Consider the following 12,279-nt stretch of genomic DNA (forward strand, 5'->3'; position numbering starts at 1 on the left):
GGTACACTAGTTCTGGTGACCTGGGGGTTCCTAAGCAATTCCCTTAATTTGCAGGGATTTCCAATCACTTTCTGTTTTGGCTATGGGACAGGCAGTGAAGGGAATTTTCCGCAATGGGACACAGACGGCAAAATAAAAATCTGACGGATTATAACCCTCCCTTGCCCTATCCAAAATAAACAAAAACGTTTTGCCTATAGTTCTACTATTACCACCTCAATACCGGCCCATAGTACATATACGTCCTGAGTTTAAAGCTAAATACCGGTGTTATGGCAGCAGATAGCTGCCATAACCCTGGTATTTCTTTAAACTGCAGGAGATCGGCTTTCCGATAAGGGTGGTCCCAGTGGCGGATTCGCCGCGAGATCACCCTCCGGGATGGCGGAAGGGGTGCCCCTCCCACCTCGTCCCGGTCCTTTTCCCCGCTTACCGGACCCGCCGGCAGCGGGGAAAACGATCGGGTCCCGGATCCTCACAGACAGGATGTCAAGTGAGGGCAAGCTTGCCCTCACTCGACTCTATTGTCTTGGAGGACCGGAGCGACGGCAAACGTCGTTGCCGAGCAACCAGCTTAAAGGTCCCTTTTTTTTTTTTTTTCCCCCTTTCTATCTTTATTAGTGTACTTGTGAGATCTGAGGACTTTTTGACCCCAGATCTCACAAAAAAGAGGTCCTGTCGTGCCTTTTTCTATTACAAGGAATGTTTACATTCCTTGTATTAGAAATAAAAATGATCAATTTTTTTTTTTTTTTTTTTTTTAAAAACGGTGTAAAAATAATAAATAAAATAAATTAGTAAAAAAAAAAAAAAAAATTAAAGCGTCCTGTCCCCGTTAGCTCGAGCGCAGAAGCGAACGCACACGGAAACCCCGCCCACATATGTAAACGGTGTTCAAACCACACATGTGAGGTATCGCCGCGATCGTTAGAGCGAGAGCAATAATTTGAGCCCTAGACCTCCTCTGTAACTCTAAGATAGCAACCTGTAGAAATTTTTAAAAATGTCGCCTATGGGGATTTTTAAGTACCAAAGTTCGTCACCATTCCGTGAGCGTGCGCAATTTTGAAGCATGACATTATCTTTCACATTATGGAAAAAAATTGGGCTAACTTTACTGGATTCTTATTTTTTAATTCAAAAAAGTGATTTTTTTCCAAAAAAAATTGCGTTTGGAAGACCGCTGCGCAAATACGGTGTGATAAAAAATATTACAATAATCTCCATTTTATTCTCTAGGGTCTCTGCTAAAAAAAATATATAATGTTTGGGGGTTCTAAGTAGTTTTTCTAGCAAAAACAACTGATTTTATCTTATAAACACCAAATGTCAAAAATAGGCCTAGTAGGCAAGTGGTTAAAGTCTTTGCAATTTAGGTTGAGGATCGTTATTCTGAAATTGTTGGACAATTTTTAGACGCAGCTTTTCACAGATTGGTCTGCCCATCCTTTTTTCTTTTTTTTTTTTCCTCTGCCCATCTTTTCTTCTGAGACACTGACTCTCGAAGATGCTCTTTATATATCCAATCATGTTACTGACCTTTTGCCAATTAACCTAATTAGTTGCATAATGTTATCCCAGCTCTTCCTTGTTGTTAGTACCACTTTGCCAACTTTTTGTTCTGTCATTAACTTAGGAAGTATTGCTGCCATCATTTTCAAAATTGCCTATATTTTTCTTCTTAAAATGGTACATTTTCTCAGTTTAAACATTTTATTAATTTTTTTTTATAATCGTTTATTGAAAAATTTTCACACATACAGATTAGTACACAACATTTACATGAAGGAAAAAATAACAGTAACAATAACAGACTCACGCTTAAGGCGTGGAAGATGGAGGCAACGTGTGTGAGTTGAACATAACATAGGCCATTTGGAAGTACAATATTCATACACGACCAGAGAAATAGGTATGCCCACGGGGAAATCAGGGTAGGCCCACCTTGTCCAATACAAACAGAGTGAGGAACTGGAGAGATAGGACATGTGAAGCGAGAGGATGAGCACCTCGGGGAGTGGACACCCCCAATGGGGATCACGCTGTGTCCGAAACCCTAGAGCGTGAGCGCCCATCCAAAGATTGTAGCGGGCGACCGAATAAAAACCGAGGGGGTCTCAGTTTAAACATTTGATATGTTTTCTATTGTGAATACAATTTGGGTTTATACGTTTTTTGCAAATCCATGCAATCAGTTTTTAGTAGATTTTACACAGCATCCTAACTTTTTTGGAAATGGGGTTGTATACCTCTCCATTCCCCTATTGCCCCCTCACTACCCTTTTACTTCTATAATGTTGGTTATGTACTTCTTTACTGTGGTTCTACCAGCTATACTGCCACCTACCAAATCTCAATCAATATATTAGAATGTACTGTACTTTACAACCCCTTTGTTGCCTGGTCTGTATACATAAAAAGCACACACTTTTTTTTTTTTTTTTCCCTATACACACATTATGATCATAAATGTAAAGGTGCAATTACTTTCTGTACAGTTATAAAATTCACCTTGCAGCATTGGCTTTTTACGGCTTGAATGACCTTGTCTGGAAGAGTAGAGAGGGTCTGGGCAGGTGGTGACCACCAACAAGCAGAAGCAATGATTTGAGGGCTACGTGCACACTGTGCAGTATGTGAGCAACTGCATCCATGTCCAACTGTAACCAGTTATGGACACTAGGTATTAAGGAACGACAGTTTATTGGCAAAGGGGCCGATCTGCACTTTCCCCGATATATCGGAATCGGCCCCTGAGGTTACTGATATTGCCGATATTTCGGGAAAGTGCTGTACCGGAGTGATACCTGCAGCTACAGGCATTACCCTGGTACCGGCCTCCATAGCTGACGGTCGGCTGTCTTGTAATGACAACCGATGTGGTTGAGAAGTCGCTTGGCTGTCATTACAAGGAGAGGGATGACGTCTCCCCCCCTTCCGCGGGACGTCTCCCCCCTTCCGCGGCTCGCCTGTGTCTCCCATCCCACCAGGAGATCCAGGGAACCAGCCTGCACGGCCGCCGAAGAGAACACCCGATCAAAGACACATTCGGCTCTGATTGAGTCTCCATGTAAAAACCCAGAAATGATGTCACTTCCGGGTACTGGCGCCTAATTCAAAAAAATGACCGCATTCAAAACAGCCAAACTTGGCGTTTTGAATGCTTTTAAGTGCAGAGAAGGGGGGGGGGGGGAGTCTTTTAGACCCCCAGATCCCTCCGCAAGAGTACCTGTAAAAATAATAAAAAAAAAAATATAATATATATTTTTTTTAATTTACTTAAAATATCGGCCGATACCGATTTGCGATGACCAAAATATGGGTATCGGCAATAAAAAAACGATATCGGTAGATCACTACTAGGTATGCTACAAAAACCCCTAAAAACATAATCTAACAGGTCTTTCTACTCCTGTGTAAGTGTGAATGCATGATCAGTATTGATAATCCCAGCCGCACTGGAAGCAAGGCTCTTGCAACTATCACGCCAACTCACATGTAACCGATCATCCAGTGAACACGTGTGATTGATTAGCCCTGGAAAAACAGTGACACACTGAGAACAGTATGTCATTTCAAGAAGTTACAATGTAGCAATTAATACCACTTTAAGGTGGCCCATTCAGGGTACCTTTCTGAATTTAACCTCTGAACTGTCTGTAATGCCCTGTCTGACACACTCCCTACTGCCCAGAGCTAAAACCATTATCCAAAGGTGAGATATGTACTGTCTGAAGGCCGTTCGTAGAATGTACTTAGCTGAAACAAGGATGCTTGGTTGTGTAATCTGGTTAAAGTCTGGCTCTTCCTAGAACCGGTGTAACTCATTTATGTCTTTGTTTTAATGCAGACTGCTTGTATCATTCTTTAATTACTTGTACTGGTTTAGTCTACAGGTCTTGGTGGAAAAGCAGTGGCTGGACACGACTCGGAGCAGATTGAGTCTATGGAGCCCGTGAAGAATCTGGTCATTAAAGTCACGTTTAATGCAGATGTACATGCCAGCCTGCACTGGAACTTCCGACCTCAGCAGTCTGAGATCTATGTAAGTTCTCAGTCTCGTATCATTCATCAGTGTGAAAAATGAATCCATTGTAATTAAATGTTTAACAGTAGGGAAAGATTACTTTGTATAAAATAGTGAAGCGCTTTCAACTCCACATTCTAAAGCGACAAGTGCAACAACAAAAAAAAAGTGTTTGTGCATTTCATAAATATAGAATATCATCAATAAGTTCGTTTATTTAAAAAATTCAATTCAAAAAGTGAAACTCCTATATTTTATATAGATGCGTTACACACAGTGATATATATTTCAAGCATTTTTCTTTTCTCTTACTTTTGATGATTACGGCTTACAGCTAGTGACACCCCAAGTTTCAGTATTCCAGAAAATTAGAATTTCTCTTTTTGTTCATTGATGGACACAGCTCCTGATATTCATAACCATTGGGTTATACTGCCCCCTACAGGAGTAGGACACTAGGCAGAAAATCTACAATCAACTGCAAGACTGGGTGACAGGCTGGATAATCTAGATCCAGTGGTCACCCCAGTATGGCCAGTGAGCGTGTGCAGACCCCCAGCTCCTCGCTAGGTCGACCGCAACAGCCCCACTGGACGGGGGCTGGCCTGCAAGTTAAACGCCTCGCGAGGTCGCTTACGACTGTGGTCTCGGCCCAAGTCGCAGCATTCCTCCTGGTTGACAGCTCGCCCCCCCCCCCCCCCCATTTCAATGGAGAGGGGTTCTGTCTGGAGCGGTGTCTGCCTGGTTCCTGGTATGGTGAGTAGTTGTGTGTCCCCCCCCCCTCTCCCCCTAGAGGGTTTTGGGGTTGACGTGAGCCCCTCCTGGGGAAGGTTGGACCCTTGGGTTCCCCTCCTTCCCGCAGGCACCCCCCCCGCCATGTCCCTTATCCTGCCCCCCTCTACGCTTGGGCTATTTGGGTGGTCTGAGCACTTTCCTGGGATGGGGGCAAGGCGCTAACTGGCGATGGGGGGGGGGGGCGCCGCTGGCGAGGTGATGATTGATTGTGCAGGAGAGGTTGTACCTGGTGGGGGCTCCTACCAGGGCCCCCCTCCCCATATCCTGCATGAATCTGTCCTTGAGGGACTGGTCTCCCTCGTGGGCCATGTAAGCCTTGTGGTGCCGCACAGGCAACTATGATTCCGGTTGAAGAGTCCCCGGCCTGTAAGGATCCGGCTGATCAGGAGATGAAGGCTCTGGCTTGCACTATGTACACTCTGGCTGGTTCGGCAATGAGGCGGCTATTCACCATTGCCCTATTGTCACAAACTCTAACCGAGTGGGCTTAACTCTTACACTGTGACCTGGAGGGGGTAACCGCTCCCCCCTGCCTTTGCCAAGCTGGTGGACCAGCTGGTTCAGGGGCTGCAGTTTATCTGTGGTGCCTCTATGGATGCGGCTCCCCTGATGGCTCGCCTCTCTGTTTTGGCAGTGGTCCTTCAGCGTTTTTTTTGGTTTAAGTGCTGGTCTGTGGATCAGACTTTAAAAAAGGACTTGACTGGTCTTCCCTTTTTCCCTTTCAAGGAGATCGCCTGTTTGGAGCTACCCTGGATGACATCATTAAAGGTCTCACAGGGGGGGGGGGGGGGGGGGGGCACTTTTTTTTTTCTTCCACAGGCTAATAAGGTCAAGAAACCTCGTCGTAGACGTAGGCCCTCCTTCTCAGCTCATAAGAAGTCGACTAATAAGGGCTCAAACCTTTCAGGGCCTCTTTTGGAGGATCCAAATGAACCTGGTCTGGCAAGCCAAGATTTGGCTTCTCCAGACCCGGGCCAAGGCTCCTGCATGAAGGCGCACCCTCACCCGTATCGGGGTTGGGGGGATGTCTTCGCTGGTTTCCGGACCCGTGGACTTCCCGGGTGCGAGACAAGTGGTTCCACAAAGTAATTTGGTCCGGCTACAAGATCGAGTTTTCGCTGTTGTCCCCGGCAAGGTTTTTTTCCTTCCAACTTGCGCCTGTCCCCAGATCGCTTACAGGGCCTGTTTGGGGTGGTACAAGACCTGTTCCTTCATAGGGTGATTTTCCCGGTTCCGACCTCGGAACGTTTTCAGGGTTTTCACTCAAGCCTGTTCACAGTTCTCAGGAGGAATGCAAAGTGCGTCCAGTCCTGGACCTCAAGGCGCTAAATTGCTTTGTGCGGGTACAGAAGTTCAGAATGGCGTTCCTTCGAACTGTGGTGGCATCCCTGCATCAGGGATTTCCTTGCCTCTATCAAGGATGCCTACTTTTACATTCAAATACGTGCCAGTCATCAGCGTTTTCTCCACTTTGCTGTGGAGGAGGAGCATTTTCAGTTTGTAGTGTTACCCTTTTGGTCTCGCATCTGCTCCTTGGGTCTTCACAAAAGTGTTAGCCCCAGTGCAAGTTTTCTTACGCCAACGGGGAATTGCGGTGCTGGGCTACTTGAAAGATCTCCTTCTGCGAGTGGAGTCTCCCTCTGCTCCGGTGGAGAACCTGGAGATCACAATACGAACTCTGCGGGAGTTTGGCTGGATTCTGAATTTTCAAAAGTCTGCTCTGGTTCCGTTCACAAAGCTAGACTATCTGGGCCTGACTCTGGACTCGGCCTTAGCCAGAGTGCTCCTTCCTCTGGACAAACTCCAGAAATTGCAGGCTGCAATTTGCCTCCTGCTGTCCAACAAATGGTCATCCCCCCCAGGACTTGCATGCAGGTGCTGGGCCTGATGGAAGACTTGCATACTCCCAGACCCTAGATATCGGACGTTATGGAAGACTTGCATACTCCCAGACCCTAGATATCTGACGTTATGGAAGACTTGCGTACTCCCTATGGGGGGTTTTAACTATTGGAACCTAATCTGGAACACTCAATTCTGATTTGATTGATTTTGAAGTGGTGATAAATGTAGGGGGTGCTTACTTTCTCCAAATCAAAATTTTCATCAATGTAGATTATAAAAATGAACACATCACATCGATTTTATGTTTCATTTAAGTATACAGTATTACCTTTTATTTTTGGTGTACTTGCTTTTTTCACATGCTAAAACACAAATCCATTATCGAGTACAACAGTGTGAGAAAACCTACCACCTTAAGAACAAATACAAATCCCATGTATCTCATGCTGGATCCCTCTGAAACACACTAGTAAATCATATTTAGTCTCTCCCTGGCTAAAACGTAGGGTGGTCCTAGTTTGTGTATGTACAGTACTTTGTGTGTTTAGCAAGTCTTGTATTGTCACAAAGCATGCTTAGGTAGGGTGAATTTAATGAAAATATAGGACCATTCTGGTCACCCTAAACTTGTAGAAATGCAGATTTGTGTAATGGGATGCAGTTCTCGCTCTCGCTGTCTCTCTGCCGCAGCCACCCACACACGCACTATAAAAAGGAAGGCTATACATGACAGAATCCTATGATGAAAGGCTGCAATATTCTATGGAAATGTGTGTAAGGAAAATAAATGATTTCTTATTCCATTGGATGGTATATAAATTGTTTCCTGTTTATTCTAAACAACTTGTTTTAATCTCTTGATCCAGCTGGTCCCGGGTGAAACTGCATTAGCATTTTATAGAGCAAAAAACTCCACGGATAAGCCAGTCATTGGAATTTCCACATACAATGTCATCCCCTATGAAGCAGGACAATATTTCAACAAGATTCAGGTAAGACAAACAACCGGTTAACCACATAATATCAACCCCAGCTGGAAAACATTCGGCTTTGCTCTCCCAAGGGGATTAGTCATGTTACCATTGGGTTAAAAGTAGGGATCGACCGATTATCGAGGGCCGATATCGACTTTTCCCAGAATTGGCCGATATTCCAGATATTGAGTGAGAAGGATGGAAGTTAGGGAGCGCTTCTGGTAATAATTGTATTAATGAAATCGGTCACAAACACCTGATGGTATACGGCATAGTGGTGGGAAAAATACACAGTTTATTGCATAAAATCAATAGAAGTTAAAAACACACACTGGTCGGATGTCGGGGCTGAGCCAGAGTACTTGCCCCCACCGCCAATGTACTGCTAGCTGGGTTTCTGGCCAGTGTCAACGTCGCCAGCAGGCGTCCATGCCGTCACAAGGATTGATGGATGCTTGATGTGACAGGGCTCCAGGTAGACCAACAGTACACAGACCGATACAGGAAACACTTGTGCTGGACAGCTGAAGCGGTGGCAGCGCAGGACATGACGTCACTCCACTGGCAAGAGTCATGGTGACGGGACCATTGGCTCTTCCACTGTAGGAGTCATAGGCTCTTCCTCCCTGTCTCTTGCCAGGGCGGTGGAGTGACGACATCACCTGCGCCACCACCGCTTCAGCTGTCCGGCCCAAGTGTTTCCTGTATCGGTCTGTGTACCGTTGGTCCCCCTGGAGCCCTGTCACATCAAGCATCCATCCATCCTTGTGACGGCATGGACGCCTGCTGGCGACGTTGACACTGGCCAGAAACCCAGCTAGCAGTACATCGGTGGTGGGGGCAAGTACACGGGTTCACATCGACATCCGACCAGTGTGTGTTTTTAACTTCTATTGATTTTATGCAATAAACTGTAGTTTTTTTCCACCACTATGCCGTTTACCATCAGGTGTTTGTGACTGATTTCATGAATACAATTATTCACCTTCAGCCTTCTCACTGATCTGACTCTGCACCCAGGGGTGCCCATCGGAGCTGCTGAGGTTGTACACAGGCTTTTAATCCACTGGTTGTTTGGGCACCCTGTCTCTATTTGTCTGGAAGCGTACCTGTCAAGTAATAAAAATAAAAAAAAATGTTAAATGTACGAAATTATCGGCCTATATCGATATGCATTGACAAAAATATCGGAAACGAAAAACTGATATTGGTCGATCACTAGTTAAAAGCAATGTCCAATGTGGCAGAGCCTGAATGGTTTACACTGCATACCTTCCAATTTATCATCTATATATTTTGTTACACAGCAAATTGTGGGAGGCTAAAATAAAGATATACTGGAGACATATTAAAATTGATGTCAATTTTACTAAAGAACACCTAACAGGGCTAAAGGTTGTTCCTAATGTTAGCACTTAGCTTTAATTATTGCCATTTTCACTTATTGCCATTTTCACAAGAGCTTCAGCTTGTATAAGAGCAGTGTGAACCGCAAGCTTTTATGAAACTTTATGCAATCTTTTCCAAAGCTTTTAGCAAGTTTTAAAACGCTTTCTCAAAGCCTTTAACTACCTCAATACTGGGCACTTAAACCCCCTTCCTTCCCAGACCAATTTTCATCTTTTAGCGCTGTTGCATTTTGAATGACAATTGCGCGGTCATGCAACATTGTACCTAAACCAAATTTGTGTCATTTTTTCCCCACAAATAGAGCTTTCTTTCGGTGGTATTTGATCACTGCCAGGTTTTTTCTTTTTTGGTGCACAAATAAAAAAAGACAGAAAAGTTTGAAAAAAAAAAAAAGTTTTTTTGTTTAGGTTATAAAATTTTGTGAATAGATACGTTTTTTCCTGCACTGATGAGCACTGATGATGCCGCACTGACAGGCACTGATGAGGAGACACTGATGGGGTGGCACTGATGGGGTGGCACTGATGGGGTGGCACTGATATGCAACACTGATGGGCACTGATAGGTAGCACTGATATGCAGCACTGATGGACACTGATATGTGGCACTGATAGATAGCACTGATATGTAGCATTGGTGGGCACTGATAGGCAGCGCTGATGGGCACTGATAGGCAGCGCTGATGGGCACTGATAGGCAGCACTGATGGGCACTGATCGGCGGCACTGGTGGGCACTGATAGGTGGCAATGATCGGCACTGATGGGCGGCACTGATTGGCACTGATGGGGGGGCACTGATGGGCACTGATAGGCAGCACTGGTGGGCAATAATGGGCACTGGTGGGCAGCACTGGTGGATGGCAATAACGGGCACTGGTGGGCAGCACTGATATATGGCATTGGTGGGCAGCACTGATAGGAGGGCACTACTGGCAGGCTGTTTGCCATCCCTGGTGGCCATGGTGGGCATCCCTGGTGGTCATGGGTGGGCATCCCTGGTGGCTCTAGTGGCATCCCCTCCCCCCAGGGCTGCACTGGTAATCAATCATCTGATTACCAGCACAGACCCCCCCTGTGATCAGTGAGTACTTAGAAATACTCACTGATCACCCCAGCTCCAGTATCGATCCTCTTCTTCTCCTCCCTGACAGGATCTGTCAGGGAGGAGAAGAGATCGAAGCCGTTACAACGGCTGTATTTACATTGCATGACGGCTGTGATTGGACACAGCCGTCATGTGATCAGGAGGGCCAATCACAGGGCCCTCCTGACGCATCTTGTTGCGCTGTGTCCGAGGGACACAGGCACATCGAGATCGCGCCGCTGCGCGTGCCCGCGGCGGCGCGATCTCGCTCCTTCTGAAGGACGTTCCGGAACGTCCATTCAGAAGGACGAGACTCCCACCCGGCCGTATATGTACAATGGCCCGGGTGGGAGGTGGTTAAAGTGCCCTTCAGCTCCTGTTTGGAAATGTCATATGCAGATCTTAATGGGAGTGCTGATTGTCACTTTAACCAGTTCTGGAGCAGAAGGATTTTCCCCCTTAATGACCAGGCCCTATTTTGCGATTCGGCACTGCGTTACTTTAACGGAGAATTGCGCGCTCATGCGACACTGTACCCAAACACAATTTATGACCTTTTTTCCCCACAAACTTTCTTTTGGTGGTATTTGATCACCTGTGCGAGGTTTTTTTTTTTTTGTTTTTTTGTTTGTTTTATTTTTTTTGCGTTATTAACAAAAAAAGAGCGATAATTTTGAAAATGTATACTATTTTTCACTTTCTGCTATGAAATTCCCCAAAAAGAAATTTAAAAATCTAATTTTTTTTAACATTTGAGGCCAATTTGTTTTCTGCTACATATTTTTGGTAATAAAAAATTGCAATAAGCGTATTTTGATTGGTTTGCGCAAAAGTTATCGCGCCTACAATCTACGGGAAAGATATTTATGTCATTTTTGTTTATTTTTTTATTTTATTTTTTTTTACTAGTAATGGTGGCGATCTGCGATTTTTATCGGGACTGCGACATTGCGGCGGACAGATCGGACCCCTAACTGACATTTTTGACACTTTTGGGGCTACCAGTGACATTACTACAGTAATCAGTGCTAAAACTATGCACTGTTACTGTAATAATGACACTGGCAGGGAAGGGGTTAACAGTATGTGTGATCAAGGGGTAAATATGAGCCTAGGGGAGTGATTCTAACTGTGGGGGGGGGGGGGGGTGTGTCTTATGAGATGACCATAGAGACATGTGATCCTATATAGAAGAATCACAGGTGCTCTGTGATCATTTCATAGAGAAGAACGGTCATATGTGTTTACAACTGACCGTTCTTCTCTCTCAGCGGGGAGCGATCGCGGGTGGCCGCCTGACACACGCCCTGGCTTCCCCGCTGACGATCGGAGGTGGGAGCGCGCTGTGCGCTCGCCCCCTAGCTCCTTCTAGGCGAGCTACGTAGACCTACGTCGTTCTGCCTGTACGAGCCAGCCTGCCGCAGTAAATCTAACGTAAGCCGTCGGGAACTGGTTAAACATGCTACTAGAGGGCTTCATCAGGCTTTCAACAAGCTTCAAGTAGTACTGAAGCCTGCTAGCAATTTGATTAAAGTGGCAGTCAGCACTCCCATTAGTAATGGTACTTTTAAAAGCACCCACAAAGCTTACTTAAAGCTCTTTAAATGTTTTATAAAAGCTTGCTGTTCACACTGCTTATACAAGCTGAAGGCCATGTGAAATAAGGTCTATTGGAATAGATGTGCTGTTTAACATAACCCTGTGTTGAATTTTTTTCTAGTGCTTCTGCTTTGAAGAGCAGAGACTGAACCCCCATGAAGAAGTGGACATGCCTGTGTTCTTCTACATTGACCCGGAGTTTGCGGAGGACCCCAGGATGGCAGGAGTGGAAAATATTATGTTATCCTATACCTTTTTTGAAGCCAAAGAGGGACACAAACTTCCAGTTCCAGGATATAACTGATCTCTGACTAGATTTACTGACTTCTGCTGCTTTCCAAGGACTGATTTGTGTTTACCTTTAATCATTGAGAGAAAGTATTTAAAGATTATAGATTTTTTATTGTAAATATATTGTACAAAAAACAGAGGTGGGTCTTTTCTTCAGAGATCTTTGTCATTCAGCAACAAAGCAGATATTAGGAAAGCAGGTGGACTATTATTGGTGGTGGTTTTATTATATAGACAAATGGTGCTGTTCATG

At 45.1% G+C, this 12,279-nt stretch overlaps 1 protein-coding gene across 2 annotated transcripts in view; it reads left to right on the forward strand.

Annotated features, from left to right (window-relative positions):
- The window catches only part of COX11 (cytochrome c oxidase copper chaperone COX11), a 32,172-nt gene extending 20,111 nt beyond the window's left edge, over nt 1-12,061 (forward strand). The window contains exons 2-4 of one of the 2 annotated variants that reach the window (XM_082272555.1): nt 3,890-4,045; nt 7,534-7,659; nt 11,857-12,060. In XM_082272555.1, the coding sequence (XP_082128681.1) occupies nt 3,890-4,045; nt 7,534-7,659; nt 11,857-12,039 (465 nt within the window). In that variant the 3' untranslated portion in view covers nt 12,040-12,060. Of the gene's footprint in view, nt 1-3,889; nt 4,046-7,533; nt 7,660-11,856 lie in introns of both variants that reach the window. The other variant, XM_082272556.1, reaches the window with a different exon arrangement.
- The last annotated feature ends 218 nt before the right edge of the window (nt 12,062-12,279 follow it).

Source organism: Pelophylax lessonae (genome assembly GCF_965119305.1).
Source record: "Pelophylax lessonae genome assembly, chromosome: 11".
NCBI classification, from domain to species: Eukaryota; Metazoa; Chordata; class Amphibia; order Anura; family Ranidae; genus Pelophylax; species Pelophylax lessonae.